Source organism: Gorilla gorilla, chromosome 8 (assembly GCF_029281585.2).
Source record: "Gorilla gorilla gorilla isolate KB3781 chromosome 8, NHGRI_mGorGor1-v2.1_pri, whole genome shotgun sequence".
NCBI classification, from domain to species: domain Eukaryota; kingdom Metazoa; phylum Chordata; class Mammalia; order Primates; family Hominidae; genus Gorilla; species Gorilla gorilla.
The window spans coordinates 111,013,127-111,033,224 of NC_073232.2; the positions used below are offsets into that span (position 1 = coordinate 111,013,127).

Consider the following 20,098-nt stretch of genomic DNA (forward strand, 5'->3'; position numbering starts at 1 on the left):
TATGCAAATATAGGATGACAACGTTGCTGATAATTACAAATATAAACCTCTAAGAGAGTAACACTAAGTCTTTGTAATCAACCGGTGGCAAGAAATAGGCATTTTATACCCTTTAAAATGAAAGATAAACACGTTATTCTTTTTAAATAGCTTCATTGAGATATAAAACACATACAATTCACCAATTTCATGTGTATAATTCAATGGTTTTTAGTATTTTCACACAGTTGTGCAACCATCACAACACATTTTAGAACATTTTAATAATCCCAGAAAAAACTCTGTGCCTTTTAGCAGTCACCCCTCACCCCTCATGGGCTCCCCAGCCCTAAGCAAACACCAATCTACTTTCCGTCTCTGTAGGTTTGTCTATTCTGGACATTTCATATAAGGGGAATTATACAATGTGTTGTCTTTTGTGACTGGATTCTTTCATTCAGCATAATCTTCTCAAGGTTCATCCATTTGTAGAATGTATCAGTACTTCATTCCATTTTGCAGCACATAGTATTTCTTTGTATGTATTTGTCACGTTTCATTTATCAAGTCATCAATTGATGGTCATTTAGGTTGTTTCCACTTTTTTTGCTATTAAAAGTAATTCTGTTATTAACATTCATGTAGAAGTTTTTGTATGGATGTATGTTTTCATTTCTCTTGGATATATATCTAGAAGTGGAATTGTTGGCTTACTTGGTAATTTTATGTTTAACTTTTTGAGGAACTACTGGACTATTTTCCAAAGTGGCTGTACCATTTGACATTCCCACCAGCAGTGTGTGAAGGTTTCAGTTTCTCCACAACCTTGTCAACATTTGTTACTTTACTTTTCCTTTTTAAAATTTGGCCATCCTAGTAAGTGTGACGTGGTATTTAATTGTGGTTTTGATGTGCTTTTCCATGATGGCTAATGATGTTGAGCATCTTTTCATGTACTTGCTTGTCATTTGTATATCTTCTTTGGAGACACAAAATATTTTGTCCAAAATATTCTTTTAACTGCATCTTGTGTTGTCCTTAATAAGAGTGAAACAAGACAGCAAATGATATTCATATTTCCAAGAAGTAGGTCTTCATCATGACTCACACTTTTTTTTAATTGATAAACTTTATTTTTATTTTTAGAGCAATTTTAGGTTTACAGAAAATTGAGTAGACAGTACAAAGAGTACCCATATAATTTGTCCCTTACACACACACACACACACACACACACACACACACACACACACACACAAACACACACAAACACACACAATTTCCCATTATTATCTTGCCTTGGTCTGATACAGTTGTTACAAATGATAAACTAATATTGACACATCATTATTAACTGAAATCCATAGTCTACATTTGGTTTACTCTTCGTGTTATACAGTTGTGTGAGTTTTGAAAGGTGCAAAATGTCATGTATCCACCATTACAGTACCATACCTCTTTTTCTTTATAAATTACCCAGTCTTGGATATATCTCTATCAGCAGCAAGAAAAGGGACTAATGCAGTAAATTGGTACCAGGTAGTGGGCCACTGCCATAAAGATACCCGAAATGCGAAAGCAAGTTTGAAACTGGGCAACAGGCAGAGGTTGGAATAGTTTGAAGGGCTCAGAAGAAGACAGGAAAATGTGTGAAAGTTTGGAACTTCCTAGAGACTTGTTGAATGGCTTTGACCAAAATGCTGATAATAATACGGACAATGAAATCCAGGCTGAGGACCAGGCATGGTGGCTCATGCTTGTAATCCCAAGACTTTGGGAGGTTGAGACAGGTGGATTACTTGAGGTCAGGAGTTCAAGACCAGCCTAGCCAACATGGTGAAACTCCGTCACTACTAAGAATACAAAAAATTAGCTGGGCATGGTGGCACACACCTGTAATCCCAGGTACTTAGGAGGCTGAGGCAGGAGAATAGCTTTAACCCAGGAGGCAGAGGTTGCAGTGAGCTGAGATCATGCCACTGCACTCCAGCCTGGGTGACAGAGTGATACTCCATCTCAAAAAGACAAAGAAGGAAATCATCCAAGCTGAGATGGTCTCAGATGGAGATGAGGAACTTGTTGAGAACTGTAGTAAAGGTGAATCTTGCTATGTTTTAACAAAGAGGCTGGTGGTATTTTGCCCCTGCCCTAGAGATATGTGGAATTTTGAACTTGAGGGGGATGATTTAGGGTATCCGGTGGAAGAAATTTTTTTTCTTTTTGAGATGGAATTTCCCTCTTATTGCCCATGCTAGAGTGCAACGGTACAATGACACAATCTTGGCTCACTGCAACCTCCACCTCCCAGGTTCAAATGATTCTCCTGCCTCAGCTTCCCAAGTAGCTGGGATTACAGGCATGCATCACCATGCCCAGCTAATTGTGCATTTTTAGTAGAGATGGAGTTTCACTATGTTGGTCAGGCTGGTCTCAAACTCCTGACCCCAGGTGACCCACCCACTTTGGCCTCCCAAAGTGCTGGGATTACAGGCCTGAGCCACCATGCCCAGCTAAGAAATTTCTAAACAGTAAAGCATTCAGGAGATGACTTGGGTGCTGTTAAAAACATTCAGTCTTAAAAGGCAAACTGCAGCCTGATGATGTGATAGAAAAGAAAAACCCATTTTCTGAGGAGAAATTCAAGCCTGCTGTAGAAATTTGCACAAGTAACAAGGAGCCAAATGTTAATCGCCAAGACAAAGGGAAGAATGTCTCCAGGGCATGTCAGAGACCTAAACAGCAGTTCCTCCCATCACTGGCCAGGAGGCCTAGGAGGAAAAAATGGTTTTGTGGGCTGGGCCCAGGGCTTCCCTTCTCTGTGCAGCCTAGGGGCTTGGTGCCACTCTAGCCATGGCTAAAAGGGGCAAAGGTACAGCTCAGGCTGTGGCTTCAGAAGGTGCAAGCCCCAAGCCTTGGCAGCTTCCACATGGTATTGAGCCTGCAGGTGCACAGAAGTCAAGAACTGAGGTTTGGGAGCTTCTGCCTAGATTTCAGAGGATGTATGGAAATGCATGTATATCCAGGCAAAAGTTTGCTACAGGGGTGAAGCCCTCATAAAGAACCTCTGTTAGGGCACTGTGGAAGGGAGAAGTGGGGTTGAAGCCCCCACAAAGAGTCCCCACTGGGGCACTGCCTAGTAGAGCCATGAGAAGAGGGCCACCACCCTTTAGACCTCAGAAAAGCTCCAGAGACTCAATGTCAGCCCATGAAGGCAGCCAGGAATGGGGCTGTACCCTGTAAAGCCACAGGGGCAGAACTGCCCAAGACCACGGGAACCCACCTTTTGCATTGGCGTGACCTGGATGTGAGATATGGAGTCAAAGGAGATCATTTGGAAGCTTTACGATTTGACTGCCCTGCTTGATTTCAGACTTGCATGTGGTCATTAGCCCCTTTATTTTGGCTAATTTCTCCCATTTGGAACAGCTGTATTTATCCAATGCCTGTTCTACCATTTATCTAGGAAGTAACTAACTTGCTTTTGATTTTACAGGCTCATAGGCAGAAGGGAATTGCCTTGTCTCAGATGAGACCTTGGACTGTGTACTTTTGAGTTAATGCTGAAATGAGTTAAGACTTTGGGGTACTGTTGGGAAGGCATGATTGGTTTTTAAATGTGAGGACATGAGATTTGGGAGGAGCCAGGGGTAGAATGATATGGTTTGGTTTGGCTGTGTCCCCACTCAAATCTCATCTTAATTGCAGCTTCCATAATTCCCATGTGTTGTGGGAGGGACCCAGTGGGAGATAATTGAATCATGGGGTCAGTTTCCCCCATACTGTTCTCATGGTAGTGAATAAGTCTTGCAAGAGCTGAGGATTTTATAAGGGGTTTTCCCTTTTGCTTGTTTTTTTTTATTCGGTTCTGGCTGCTGCCATTTAAGACATGCCTTTCACCTTCTGCCATGATTGTGAGGCCACCCCAGTCACATGGAACTATGAGTGCTTTAAACTCTTTTTCTTTATAAATTACCTAGTCTCGAGTATGTCTTTATCAGCAGCATGAAAATGGACTTTATACAGCAGCTGTCCCACAAATGTTTTCTGTAACTATCTAACTGTGACAGTAACCAGAATTTTAGTGAGAGAACATGATTCTCCACCATGATAATGAACTCCAAGAACCAATGTAATTCAAACTTCACTCACTTCCCTTAATAATCAAAGGATAATTAACTTAAGTGCTTAAAAATGTAAGCTATGAATTTATGAATACATTTGTGCATTAATTTATACTTTTATTATATATTATTTGTTGGTTTAACAATTTTCGTGATTCAGTTCTTCACTTCTTTCAAACTATAAGAGATTCCTCCAGTTCTAGCATATGAGAGTTTAATAGTTTAATAGTTTTAAGTTTATCCTAACTTTACCTTTAGATAATAAACTCCTGGAGACTAGAATTTCTTTGTTCTGTATATTCACTCTGTGTCATAGTATGTTATGCCAAGCTATAAAGTGGTGGCCAGAGAAGGAATTGAAGGATTCCTCCAACTCCCATTTCACACTTGGCATATTTTGCAGGTGCTTCACACATACATAGTTAATGCAAGAATGACTAAATACCATGAGAGTATGTTTCTGGATAAGAGTCTGCGGGGAAAGAATTGAGAAGATGAAGGTTGAAGGAGAGAAGCAGACAGGAAGAGAAAACTGAGAAAAGAAAGCAGGTAAAAAGACTATATGGTTTCTTGTTTTTTTTCTTCCTCCTCCTCTTTTCCCCTCCTCTCCTTCCCTATCAAAACTCTATGTTCTGAAAATACAGTTTTCTAAAGCTCTTAGCTGTGACCTACCCTCATAAATAATTGACAATATATGTGAAGACTGTGACTGAATCTTATGTTTGGCTTTCACCTGTTATATACACATAAAAATACAGGACCAAAATATATAAATGCACATTTATATATTATACATAAAGGAACATAAATACAATTCCCTGGCAAGATGGCCAAATAGGAACAGCTCCGGTCTGCAGCTCCCAGCAAGACCAACACAGAAGGTGGGTGATTTCTGCGTTTCCAACTGAGGTACCCAGTTCATCTCATTGGGACTGGTTAGACAGTGGGTGCAGCCCACGGAGGGTGAGCAGAAGCAGGGTGGGGCATCACCTCACCCAGGAAGTGCAAGGGGTCAGAGAACTCCCTCCCCTAGCCAAGAGAAGCCATGAGGGACTATGCTGTGATGGGTAGTGCTTGCTGGCCCAGATATGACACTTTTCTCACGGTCTTCACAACCCACAAACCAGGAGATTCCCTTGGGTGCCTACACCACCAGGGCCCTGGGTTTCAGGCACAAAACCGGGCAGCCATTTGGGCATACAGTGAGCTAGCTGCAGGAGTGTTTTATTGTACCCCAGTGGCACCTGGAATGCCAGTGAGACAGAACTGTTCACTCCCCTGGAAAGGGGGCTGAAGCCAAGGTGCCAAGCAGTCTTGCTCAGCAGATCCCGCACCCGCAGAGAACAGCAAGCTAAGATCCACTGCTTGAAATTCTCACTGCCAGCCCAGCAGTCTGAAGTCAACCTGGGATGCTTGAGCTTGGTTGGGGAAGGGACGTCCACCATTACTGAGGCTTGAGCAGGTGGTTTTCCCTCACAGTGTAAAGAAAGCCACCGGGAAGTTTAAACGGGGTGGAGCCCACCACAGCACAGCAAAACCACTGTAGCCAGACAGCCTTTCTAGATTCCTCCTCTCTAGGCAGGGCATCTTTGAAAGCAAGGCAGTAGCCCCACTCAGGTGCTTTTAGATCAAACTCCCGTCTCCCTGGGACAGAGCACCTGGGGATAGGGGCAGCTGTGGGCGCAGCATCAGCAGACTTAAACGTCCCTGCCTGCCGGCTCTGAAGAGAGCAGTGGATCTCCCAGAACAGTGACCGAGCTCTGCTAAGGGACAGACTGCCTCCTCAAGTGGGTCCCTGACCCCAGTGCCTCCTGATGGGGAGACACCTCCCAGAAGGGGTCGACAGACACCTCATACAGGAGAGCTCCAACTGGCATCTGGCGGGTGCCCCTCTGGGATGAAGCTTCCAGAGGAAGGAGCAGGCAGCAATCTTTGCTATTCTGCAGCCTCCTCTGGTGATGCCCAGGCAAACAGAGTCTGGAGTGGGCCTTCAGCAAACTCCAGCAGACCTGTAGAAGAGGAGCCTGACTGTTAGAAGGAAAACTAACAAACAGAAAGCAATAGTATCTACATCAACAAAAAGGACAACCATGCAAAAGCTCCATCCGAAGGTCACCAACAGCAAAGACCAAAGATAGATAAATCCAAGAAGATGAGGAAAAACCAGCACAAAAGGCTGAAAATTCCAAAAACCAGAATGCCTCTTCTCCTCCAAAGGATCACAACTCCTTGCCAGCAAGGGAACAAAACTGGACAGAGAATGAGTTTGATGAATTGACAGAAGTAGGCTTCAGAAGGTGGGTATTAAGAATCTCCTCTGAGCTAAAGGAGCATGTTCTAACCCAATGCAAGGAAGCTAAGAACCTTGATAAAAAGTTAGAGGAATTGCTAACTAGAATAATCAGTTTAGAGAAGAATATAAATGACACAATAGAGCTGAAAAAAACAGCACAAGAACTTTGTGAAGCATACACAAGTGTCAATAGCTGAATCGATCAAGCGGAAGAAAGAATATTGGAGATTGAATATCAACTTAATGAAATAAAGCATGAAGACAAGATTAAGGAAAAAGCATGAAAAGAAACAAACAAAGTCTGCAAGAAATATGAGACTATGTGAAAAGACCAAACCTATGTTTGATGACGTACCCTAAAGTGATGGGGAGAATGGAACCAAGTTGGAAAACACACTTCAGGATATTATCCAGGAGAACTTCTCCAACATAGCAAGACAGGCCAACATTCAAATTCAGGAAATACAGAGACCACCACAAAGATACTTCTTGAGAAGAGCAACCCAAAGACACATAATCATAAGATTCACCAAGGTTGAAATGAAGGAAAAAATGTTAAGGGTAGCCAGAGAGAAAGGTCGAGTTACCCACAAAGGGAAGCTCATCAGACTAACAGCAGATGTCTCTGCAGAAACCCTACAAGCCAGAAGACAGTGGGGGCAAACATTCAACATTCTTAAAGAAAAAAATTTTCAACCCAGAATTTCATATCCAGCCAAGCATCATAAGTGAAGGAGAGATAGAATCCTTTACAGACAAGCAAACACTGAGGGATTTGTCACCACCAAGCCTGCCTTACAAGAGCTCCTGAAGGAAGCATTTAATATGGAAAGGAAAAACTGGTACCAGCCACTGCAAAAACATACCAAAATGTAAAGACCAATGACACTACGAAGAAACTGCATCAACTAATGGGCAAAACAACCAGCTAGCATCATAATGACAGGATTAAATTCACACATAACAATATTAACCTTAAATGTAAATCGGCTAAATGCCCCAATTAAAACACACATGCTTGTAAATTGGATAGAGTCAAGACCCATTGGTGTGCTATATTCAGGAGACCCATCTCATGTGCAAAGACATACATAGGCTCAAAATAAAGGGATGGAGGAATATTTACCAAGCAAATGAAAAGCAAAAAAAAAAAAAAAAAAAAAACAGGGGTTGCAATCCTAGTCTCTGATAAAACAGAGTTTAAATAAACAAATATCAAAAAAAGACAAAGAAGGGCATTACATAATGGTAAAGGGATCAATGCAAGGAGAAGAGCTAAGTATCCTAAATATATATGCACCCAATACAGGAGCACCCAGATTCATAAAGCAAGTTCTTAGAGACCTACAAAGAGACTTAGACTCCCACACAATAATAGTGGGCAACTTCAACACCCCACTGTCAATACTAGACAGATCAACAAGACAGAAAATTAACAAGGATACTTGGGACTTGAACTCAGCTCTGGACCAAGCGGACCTAATAGACATCTACAGAACTCTTCACTCCAGATCAACAGAATATACATTCTTCTCAGCACCACATCACACTTATTCTAAAATTGACCACATAATTGGCAGTAAAACACTTCTCAGCAAAAGAATGGAAATAATAATTAATAGATGCAGAAAAGCCCTTTGATAAAATTCAATACCCCTTCATGCTAGAAACACTTAATAAACTAGGTACTGATGGACCATATTTCAAAATAGCTATTTATGACAAACCCACAGCCAATATCATACTAATGGGCAAAAACTGGAAGCATTCCCTTTGAAAACCAGCACAAGACAAGGATGCCCTCTCTTACCACTCCTACTCAGCACAGTATTGGAATTTCTAGCCAGGGCAATCAGTCAAGAGAAAGAAATAAAGCATATTCAAATAGAAAGAGAGGAAGTCAAATTATCTCCATATGCAGATGACATGATGGCATATTTAGAAAACCCCATCATCTCAGTCCCAAAACTCCTTAAGCTGATAGCAACTTCAGCAAAGTCTCAGGATACAAAATCAGAGTGCAAAAATCACAAGCATTCCTATACATCAATAATACACAAACACAGTGCCAAATCATGAGTAAACTCCCATTCATAAATGCTACAAAGAGAAAAAACCACCTAGGAATCCAACTTACAAGGGATGTGAAGGACTTCTTCAAGGAGAACTACAAACCACTGCTCAAGGAAATAAGAGAGGACACAAACAAGTGGAAAAACCTTCCATACTCATGAATAGGAAGAATCAATATTGTGAAAATGACCATACTGCCCAAAGTAATTTATAGATTCAATGCTATGCTCATCAAGCTACCATTGACTGTCTTCACAGAAGTAGAAAAGACTACTTTAAATTTCATATTTCATATGGAAACAAAAAAGACCCTGTATAGTCAAGACAATCTAAGCAAAAAGAACAAAGCTGGAGGCATCACACTACCTGACTTCAAACTATACTACAAGGCTACAGTAACCAAAACAGCACAGTACTGGTACCAAAACAGATATATAGACCAATGGAACAGAACAGAGGCCTCAGAAATAACACCACACATTTACAACCATCTGTTCTTTGATAAACCTGACAAAAACAAGCAATGGGGAAAGGATTCCCTATTTAACAAATGGTGTTGGGATAATTGGCTAGCCATATTCATAAAACTGGACCCCTTACTTATACCTTAAACAAAAATTAACTCAAGATGGATTAAAGAGTTAAACGTAAGACCTAAAGCCATAAAAACCCTAGAAGAAAACCTAGGCAATACCATTCAGGACAAAGGCATGGGCAAAGACTTCATGACTAAAACACCAAAATCAATTGCAACAAAAGCCCAAATTGACAAATGGGATCTAATTAAACTAAAGAGCTTCTGCACAGCAGAAGAAACTATCATCAGAGTGAACAGGCAACCTACAGAATGAGAGAAAATTTTTGCAATCTATCCATCTGACAAAGGGCTAATATCCAGAATCTACAAAGAACTTAAACAAATTTACAAGAAAAAAAACCCCCATCAAGAAGTGGGTGAAGGATATGAACAGACACTTTTCAAAAGAAGACATTTATGCAGCCAACAAAGATATGAAAAAATGCTCATCATCAGTGGTCATTAGAGAAATGCAAATCAAAACCACAACAAGATACTATTTCATGCCAGTTAGAATTATGATCATTAAAAAGTCAGAAAACAACTGATGCTAGAGAAGATGTGGAGAAATAGGAATGCTTTTACACTGTTGGTGGGAGTGTAAATTAGTTCAACCATTGTGGAAGACAGTGTGGCGATTCCTCAAGGATCTAGAATTAGAAATACCATTTGACCCAGCAATCCCATTACTGGATATGTACCCAAAGGATTATAAACCATTCTTCTACAAAGACACATGCACACGTATGTTTATTGCAGCACTATTCACAATAGCAAAAACTTGGAACGAACCCAAATGCCCATCAGTGATAGACTAGAAAAAGAGAATGTGGCACATATACACCATGGAATACTATGCAGCCATAAAAAAGAATGAGTTCATGTCCTTTGCAGGGACATGGATGAAGCTGGAAACCATCATTCTCAGCAAACTAACACAGGAACAGAAAATCAAACACTGCATGTTGTCACTTATAAGTGGGAGGTGAATAATGAGAACATATGGGCACAGGGAGGGAAACATCACACACTGTGGTCTGTCGTGGGGAGTGGGGTAGGGGAGGGATATCATTAGGACAAATACCTAGTGTAGATGACAGGTTGATGGGTACAGCAAACCACCATGGCACATGTATACCTATATAACAAGCCTGCCCATTCTGCACATGTAAAAAAAAAAAAAAAAGAAGAAAAAAGAAAAAAAAGTACATAAATACATCATACATTTATCCACCTAAACTCAGGCTAAAAGCTTAATAAATATTGAGGGAATGCATTAATCAAGCTGTGCTGCCAGAATCATAAGAATCATTATCTCTGACTTTCTAAGGTCAGAAACTTGATTTTACAAAATTACTTAGTAGACAGGCTCCAGAGAACTGAGTCATATAACTAATTCTTATAAAAGAATAACATGTGAATGTATATAGGTCAGGTTAGGGTATGAATATATAATATTGATTCAATAATTAATTATAGTAGCTTTTACTTGCTTATAGAAATGGGAAGATGTATTTGGGAGGCACATTCATAGTTCATAATGTAGTTCAGTGTTCATTCAATTAGAGGTATTACATTACCTTAAGGTAATTTTTGTGATTAAGTATAGCTCTCTAAAGAACAAACACCATTTCCCTGAAATGGAGTTGGACTAGAATTTATATACACTTCCAGAGTTTGAGTCCTAGCTTCAAAATTTCTCCAGTTCTTTCTTACTTTAGATTCACCAATGTTTAATATAAATGTAAAAATCTGTAATCATTACGTTAATCAGTTACAGAGTTTACAATTTATGGACATTTAGGGAAATATTTTATATCCAAAGAAAGTAATTGTAAAAAAGTATGGTGTCAAGAAAGTCATTTTTTTTGTTGTTTTGCTTTTGATTTTCTTTTCTTTTGTCTTTTTTTTCTTTGAGACAGGGTCTCACCATGTCACCCAGGTTCAAGAACAGTGGCATGATCATGGCTCACTGCAGCCTCAACCTCCCAGGCTCAAGTGACCCTCCAGCCTCAGTCTCCCAAGTACCCAGGATCACAGGTGCATGCTACCACACCCAGCTAATTTTCTAGTTTTTTGTAGAGATGGGGTCTTGCTATGTTGTGGCTGGTCTCAAACTCCTGACCTCAAGCAATCCTCCCATCTTGGCCTCCCAAAGTGCTGGGATTACAGGTGTGAGCAACCATGCCTGGCCGAAGAAAGTCATTCTTTCATATTCTTTAACATCCTAAACTTTCTCATCTTTGCCTCTTGATATTGGGTATATCTTGCTTTTGTGGTCTGTAGCCCACACTATTCACTGCTTTTAAAGAAGAGGAAAAGAGGTAGGTTAGTCACTTAAAGTTTAGCCACTCTAGAAGAAACAATCACAGAAACTTATACTTTGTTTTTTCCAATGCTAGATTTGCTCTAGAGATAAAATACTTGTTAACATGGTGTAGGTATATGGAAAGATGAGTGATAAGAAGACTGACCTGTTCTATTGTCCTTTCCTGAATGTGAATATAATGATTAAATGATTACCTCTGTCCAAAAAGATAAGGTTACAAAGCAGAAATGGCTAGAATATTGGAGAAACATGTCTACCATGAAAATATTTTGAGGGGAAGAGGCTCAATATACAACACAGAATAGTTTTGAGCAGAATACTGTACATTGGATATCTTAAGAGAGATGATTCTAGTACAAGAAAAACTATCAGTAGTTGTAAAATGAATTAGAGAAACAGCAAAATAAATCTTCAAACAATAAAATGTATTCTCTAGACTCTAAAATGTAGCCTTAATAAATGATTATTTATTATTTATCATTAATCATCATTTATTATTTATTAATCATTTATTATGGTTACATAAAAAATAGAAAGGCACTTTAAGGGGAAAACACTAAATCTAGATTTTCTGATGAGATTCATAATGACCTATAGAAATACACATTATTGGCTATTTTTTACTTTATTGAATTTTTTTGTTCTTTTCCTATCTATATTCCTATTTTCTTATCAATGACAGTGCCTTTTCTCCTCTTTATAAATAATTCTTTGTTGTTGTTAACCCCTGAGGAGGCACTTTAAAAGACAATGATGGGAATCAAATGATGTGTGGTTAAGGTGTCTAAATAACATTTTTTAAGTGTAATTAGCTCCCTTTCTGAACTACGTAGCACTGTCTGAAGGAAGGAGGTTGATGGGGAGGGGCAAGTTCTTACTTGTCTGGAACAGATATATACAGAAAGATGTATATATTCTCTCCTCCAACCCACCCCCGCCACAAAATCACTCCAATTATGCCAGTTGTAGATTTATTTAATTTAACAAGCTCCCACACTCAGAGATGCCAAAAACTCTAGAATATTCCCATCAATCACTTGTAGGTAAGTTTTAATTGCTTTGGGCGTATCTATTATTAGTTGAGATGTTTTACAAACCAATTTTATGTAGGCAGCACAATATTTTTACAAGAAAACCAAACAAAGCCTTTGGGCATGTATTCTCCAGTTCAACAAAAGCCCCACCATTCTTTAGTGTCTGATACTCACCTCTTTTAACCATTATGCCTAATTGGTCTCTCATGGCAGGTGTCATGCCCTGTTTGAAGAATATTTTGCCCTGTTTGGAGAATAAAGCTAAGTTGGGCACAGCCTGATATTTGAGGAGCGTAAGGTTAGGTGAGTGGTCATGAGTATACAACATAAAATACCAAAAAATGTCAAAAAATATAAATAGAAGATGGGATGGAAAGGGATCAGTAAAAGACTTTACTGACAATGTAATACTTTTGCCTACTTCAAAGCTGATCATATCATTCCTGCTTTTGTTGTCAAATGTATGATACTCAGGCAAGTCTGGAATACGAAAAACTTCAGGCTACCCTAGTTGAGACTCCTACAGTCATAGTATCCTCAGTTTAACTCAACAGGTCTCCATTTGGTCAACTAACTATCCCCAAATTTCCACAGGTAAAGAAGAGGGAAAAGCAGAGAAAGAGGAAAGAAACTGGGCTATGTTCCAGTTGGTGGCTACTGGTAGGAAAGTTGGACATTTATTCTTTTCTTCCCTTGCCATCTTATTTTGAGAAATCCAAATTCCAAGATGCAATAAATACACATGGGCACACACACACTCACACATATAGTGCTCCAAACAAATATGGGTTAGCTAGAGACATATAAGACTGTTAATGAAAATGTTGGAATCAATTTGCATCAGTAATTTTAAGAGAATTCTTGGTTTGTTCGATTCAATTGTTTTGTTCTAAAGCATACCAAAAGGTCTTTTAATTTGAGAATCACATATTTTCATATCTATACTATCAATAATTTTAACTATAATCCATATTGACTCAATATTACAGAGTCATGAAATCTACAGAATAACATATGTCACAAATAAATATATATCATTGAGAAAATAGCACGATTTAGGAAATATTTCTCCAAATTGTGTTCCATGGAGTATTGTTCCATGGAATGAATGATAACTTATGCTACACATACACACACACACATACACACACACACACACACACACATACTTTAATGATTAAACAGGACTGGCTACATAATTTGCAGGGCCCCATGAAAAATGAAAGTATGAGTCCCCTCGTTAAAAAATTATTATGAATTTCAAGGTGGTGACTGCAGACAATGAAACCAAGAATGGGTCTCTTCTTTTTTTTTCTTTTCTTTTCTTTTTTTTTTTTTTTTTTGAGATGTAGTCTTGCTGTTGCCCAGGCTGGAGTGTAGTGGCATGATCTCAGCTCACTGCAACCTTCGCCTCCTGGGTTCAAGCGATTCTCCTGCCTCAGCCTCCCAAGTAGCTGGGATTATAGGCGGCTGCCACCACGCCTGGCTAATTTTTGTATTTTTAATAGAGTCGGGGTTTCACCATGTTGGCCAGGCTGGTATCAAATTCCTGACCTCGTGATCCGCCTACCTAGGCCTCCCAAAGTGCTGGCATTACAGGCCTGAGCCACCACGCCCAGCCAAGAATGGGTCTCTTCTAAGCATGGGCCCTATGTGACTGCACAGGCTGCACACCCTTGAAACTAGCCTTGGTTAAATTGTTTAAGAAATGCTGGGTTAAAAAATGTCGAACAGATTTCTTTGCAACAAGATTTCTTATAGCCTTTTATATACTAATGTGCACTGTGAACCTTCAGGAGGTTCACATACTGTATAAAGGTCCTCAAATATATTTGACCAAAGCTCTTTTCAATTATTATTTTAGAAGGATCATCTTGTAGGACCAATGTTCCACAGAACACACATTGTAAAAGGCAGCTCAGGCTGTGCAAACAGGTTATAAAATCAATTTGTTAGTCATAAATCACTATATATTTCCCATTTTGTGGCATTTTCCCCATATTTGGAATGAGGTAACTAGAGATAACTATAGATGCAAATGGTGTGTATTCACTAAATATACTGTCCTTCACTATTTGGTCTTTTACCATTTGGATAGTCAACTCAGTGGCCAAACATCACAAATGTTTTCTGGGCCAGGGTACTAGAGATGGTCTGATTGAGACTGTATCACAAGCCAACTTATTTTTCCCCTTTATTTTGTCAATTCAGAGGAAGTAACATCCTTACTTACCATTACCCAGTTCCCAAGAAATGTTGTACTTTTTGCTGGCGCTGTACTTCAACAGACTCAGGGCACTAGAACTGTTCCAGGAGTTATTGGGATTACGACGCAGTGCATTTAGAGCAAATATCAGGTGGAGTCCAGAGCAATCAGCAAAGTTATAAAGTTTGTCTAGAGACCTGGCTGGGAAGAAGCAGAGAAAGGCTTGTAACTTTCAAATCAACATTCCAACAAAAGGAAAATAGTAGCTAATATAAAAAGCCTTTCTATGAGCTTCCCACTAATAAGGAATAACACAGACAGGCTTCTAAAAGGGACTATTACCTTTTGGTCTGGGTACATTTCAAGTTGACTTTAGAAAGCAGCAGACAGGGCTGGGCACGGTGGCTCACGCCTGTAATCCCAGCACTTTGGGAGGCCGAGGTGGGCAGATCACCTAAGGTCGGGAGTTCGAGACCAGCCTGACCAACCTGGAGAAACCCCATCTCTACTAAAAATACAAAATTAGCTGGGCGTGATGGTGTATGCCTGTAATCCCAGCTACTCAGAAGGCTGAGGCAGGAGAATCGCTTGAACCTGGGAGGCTGAGGTTGTAGTGAGCCGAGATTGCACCATTGCACTCCAGCCTGGGCAACAAGAGCGAAACTCCGTCTCAAAAACAAAACAAAACAAAAAAACAAAACAAACAAAAAAAAAACAAGCAGCAGAGAGAATTCCAGACAGAGGTTGCAAATTGGCAACCAAATCTAGTCCATCATATGTTTTATTTAACAAAGTTAAATTGTTGATGTTTAAAAATGGGAAGATTTCACAAAGTAGCTGAATTTCTTAATTTTCCTTGAAAAGTCAGACAATATGGTACTGTTAGGTCCATATTCCTACAGGACATAAGATGAATAGGGTACAAGGCCAGGAAGGATAACTGGCTGGTGAGTCTTGGAAAATAGCTCAGCCTAGTATGATTTCCAAAAATTTTCACTGAAGTCCAGATTTCTAATATTTCTGACAATGGAAATACTATGACCACTACTACAAATATGTTCATTGCCGGGCGTGGTGGCTCACGCCTGTAATTCCAGCACTTTGGGAGGCCGAGGCGGGTGGATCACGAGGTCAGGAGATGGAGACCATCCTGGCTAACACGGTGAAATCCCGTCTCTGTTAAAAATACAAAAAATTAGCCAGGCGCGGTGGCGACTGCCTGTAGTCCCAGCTACTCAGGAGGCTGAGGCAGGAGAATGGTGTGAACCTGGGAGACAGAGCTTGCAGTAAGCCGCCATCGTGCCACTGTACTCCAGCCTGGGTGACAGAGTGAGGCTCCGTCTCAAATAAATAAATAAATAAATAAATAAATAAATAAATAAATAAAATAAAATAAAGAAATATGTTCATTATCAGGTTGATACCAGATACCATCAACTCTATCACCATGTGTCTCCTATTTATCCCATTCCTTCATTTCTATTGCCACCATTCTTTTTCTGGCTGTCATTTACACTTGGATAACTTACTATAATCTCTGTACTTGCTTGTCTACTTCTAGATTCTTCCCATCCGGCCAATTCATCTTCCCCCAGTAACTCTCAGCCAGTTTTACTCAATCCTCAAAACCAGTGGATTTTCAAGACCATTTTCTTCCTTAATTCAAGGCTTCTACAACTCACCCATAATTTTCCCCTCAACTTTAGGCCTCCCTATTTCTCTTAATGAGTTCTTTGTTGATGTCAGCCAGTTTATTTGTTAGAGAACTCCTTGCCCCATTGACCTTTGCTCTCCTTATTTGTCATGCCCTTACTGCTTTTTAAAACATATCCATATTTTACTTGTCCTTTTACACAGTGTATCCCAAGGTATGGATAATATGACTTCAGGTAGTACACAGTTTTAAAAAGCTTCTTAGATTAATAATTATGTAGAAGAGTTTACGTTATCCTAGTAGCCGTTAAACCTAACGCAGAGTTTCTCAAATGGGGTTCTGTGAAACACTAGGGTTCCACAAGAGGTCACCAGAGGTTCTGCAAGAGATGATGCAGAGTGTCCAAGTTACCCCATTAGCAATTTTGTTATAGATCTTTTAGTCCTTTAAAAAAGAACCATTATCATTGGGTTGAGTATTTTCAGTTTTTGAAGCAGGATATAGGAAGACTGCCATTTTCATCTTCTTACATATATAAGAAAGTATTTGTTAAGAAGCACCAAGAACAAGGACAGAAATTGTCTCATTTCTGTCAACTTATATCATACTCTACCCAGAAATAAAATCGATGTCAACTTACATCATACTGTACCCAGAATTGAGTAATTGGGCAACAACAACAACAACAAAAGGAATAAATTTCACATTCAGGAAATACATTTAATTATTATTTTTAGTTCCAAAATAACAATTAAAATTAAAATGCATTTGTAGCTTAGTAAAGTGATCATGAAACCAGTATATAATAATTTTATAATTATCTACATGCCATTCGGTAAAAAAATAATTTTTGTCAAAGTATCATATAAAATTGTATCATAGGCTATAATTTTATTCATATTGCTTTGATGTATAGTTTTACATGCTTTACTATTCAACATCATTAATACATTTTATATTCAAAATAATATTAAAGTAAATTCATAACCTTTATTTAAATTAAACCTAACAAACCTACCCTTAGAAAAATTTTATCCCATTGTGGCTTAAACTAGTTACTTAACAAAAACAAATTATGTTTGCCTTATAAGATTTTCAAATTTATGAAAAGGAAATAATGAAATTAATTTCAAGAAAGATAACTACTCTTTTTTTCTTTTCAATCATAGTTGTCTAAAATAGTTGTCCCATTTAGTTTTAAATAGGACTTGCATTTACCATACCTCAGTAGTATTGATACAACAGAAATTTGTGTTAAGACTTTGAGGCCCACTTGTATAAGATACAAAAAAAATCTAGTAGGATTTTTTTTTTTAAAGAAAAACTGAAGTTTCTTTTATCTATACCATTAGAATTGGTATCCTTTGTGGGGAGATGGAAACTATGCAAAAAATAAATAGGTTAAGAAACTGGCCAAACTAAACAGATTCTAAGGAAAATATAACTCTCTATTTAACAGAACACTGGCAATATTGAATAATTATATATCTACAACTCAATAGTCATTCTAATATACTATGAGCTTTAGATATAATAACTTTTATCCAGAAGTTTCCTTGAGATTTGAGAATTATTATTCTAGGTTACTAAAAAAATAATTTGAATATTATAAGATCAACAGAGGTCCATTTTTAAGTCCTCTATTATTCATGTCATGAAAGTTATATTATTTTATCATAAAAAATACTCAATATTCAATTAAATAACATTTTATTCATCCATAGTTGCAATGACATAATCTATTAAGCATGCAATAAAATTACTTATTTTCATAATTTTTGGTTTCATTTATATACTAAAATCCATATCAAATGTTTGCATCAAAATTTAATATGAATGACTGATATTCCTTTTGGATAGATTGATTCCATTTAAGTCATCTTTTTCTAAAACTATTTCCATATAATGAGTATTTTACTGTGTATGTTTCACATGTATTAGAAACACAAACACACATCAAACACAAAAGCATATCAAACCTTTGATTTCATGGATTTGATGGTTTAAGGCAAGGCAAAATGTATTTACAAAAAATGTGTCAACATAAAGAGCAGTATGGGAGAAATAGTATGGATAGTTTGTTCACATAGCAAAAATTGGGAACTAGAATGCTAAAAGTTTGGGAAATACTTCTTTAAGAATAAGTTTAAGTCCTGCCTCTTCCATGACGCCATTCCTGAACACACCAACCTCCCAAAAGTGATTTCGATTTTCTCTAAACTCAAGAGCTATACCATTTTTTGGCATCTCACTGCTCTGTGACATATTATCTGTGACATAATATTATCTTGGGATTTACTTCTTGATTTATTCACTTCTCCAGAGTGAACAACTTGTTTTCCCAGTTAAACTGTGAAGTTTCTTAAGTTTGGTACCGTATCTTATATCCTTCATAGCATCTAACACACAGCAATTTTCTGCCTTAATATCATGCCGAAGAGTTCTCAAGGCCCAAATCCTTTGCATAAAAGTGTTGCATAAAAGTGGCCTATAAGAAGTAGAAAGAGGCAAAAGAGAGATCTGTCTAAAATAATTATTGCTAGGCTGGGCGCAATGGCTCACACCTGTAATCCCAGCACTTCGGGAGGCTGAGGCGGGTGAATCATCTGAGGTCAGGAGTTCGAGACCAGCCTAACCAACATAGTGAAACTCGTCTCTACCAAAAATACAAAAAAATTAGCTGGGTGTGGTGGCACATGCCTGTAATCCCAGCTACTCTACTTAGGAGGCTGAGGCAGGAGAATCGCTTGAACCTGAGAGGTGGAGATTGCAGTGAGCCAAGATCACACCATTGCACTCCAGCCTGGGTGACAAGGTGAAAATCCATCTCAAAAAATAATAACTATTGCTAATCTAAGACATATGTTCTACAGTTTATTAGAAAACTACATATATTTGAATATAGAGAATTTAGTAGATATTCAACACATGTAATCTCCCTTAGAAAATTTGCTCAGGTTCCATCAAAACAAATAGATATTTAAAGATGACTTTCTACTCCCTCCACCAGAGGGGGCCAATGCCTCTATGTCTTCTAGTCAGGGTGCATTGACATTTCACAGGCATATAATTCTAAGAAGCATTGGATAGTGGGCAGTTGAAGATGAGGAGCTGGGACTTGAGAAAGATGTAAAAGTATACAGGCTTGGGTGTCAGTGCTGACAGTTGATGCTGTGAAAGTTCTTGAAATTTCTGAAGGTCAAAATGTAGAAAGATGGCTGAAGAGAAAACCTTAAGAAATGTCCACATATAAGGGTCATGGAGAACAACAACAACAACAAAAAGAGAAGAAGAAGAACCCAGATATGCAGTCTTAAGGAACCCAAAAGAAGAGAGTTGCAAGGAGGTACTGTTCCATAACAGTAGGTGTTCATGACAAACTGAGGAGGAAAAGGACTGAGAAAAAAAAAACCATTAGATTAATCAAACAGTGAGGTTAGAAATTAGATTTAGGTTGTGATGAGAACTTAAAGAATGAGTAGATGAACAAGGAATAGATTCTGATACATTCAGCTTACTTACTGAAGTTCTGTGGCAATAAAAAGAAGAAAAGAAACAAAATAGTAATGAGAGAAGAACCAGATTGTTTTTTTTTTAAATGCAAGATCCAAGGAAAGCTACTTCTTTAATAAAGTTAATCTCAGTTTTCTATTAGGAAAATGTAGATAAGGGTCAATGAATTCACACTAAGATATGAATGACAGATTATTTCTCTTAGTTTCCCTAGGACTTGACACTTTAAAAACCAAACAGACAAGCAATCCAACAAACAAAAAATTGGACATTCATTAACTTATTAAATTACTCAACAAATATTTATTAAGCAGTTACT

The 20,098-nt window shown here is 38.4% G+C and overlaps 1 protein-coding gene across 4 annotated transcripts in view; it reads right to left on the reverse strand.

The window, feature by feature from the left end:
• The window catches only part of HPSE2 (heparanase 2 (inactive)), an 840,195-nt gene that overhangs the window by 285,634 nt on the left and 534,463 nt on the right, over positions 1-20,098 (reverse strand). For 2 of the 4 annotated variants that reach the window (XM_019034328.3, XM_055352722.2), the window contains exon 4: positions 14,640-14,813. The exons of the other annotated variants lie outside the window; for them this stretch is intronic. In XM_019034328.3, coding sequence (XP_018889873.1) covers positions 14,640-14,813 — 174 coding nt within the window. The remainder of the gene's footprint in view (positions 1-14,639; positions 14,814-20,098) is intronic. 4 annotated transcript variants of the gene reach the window in all.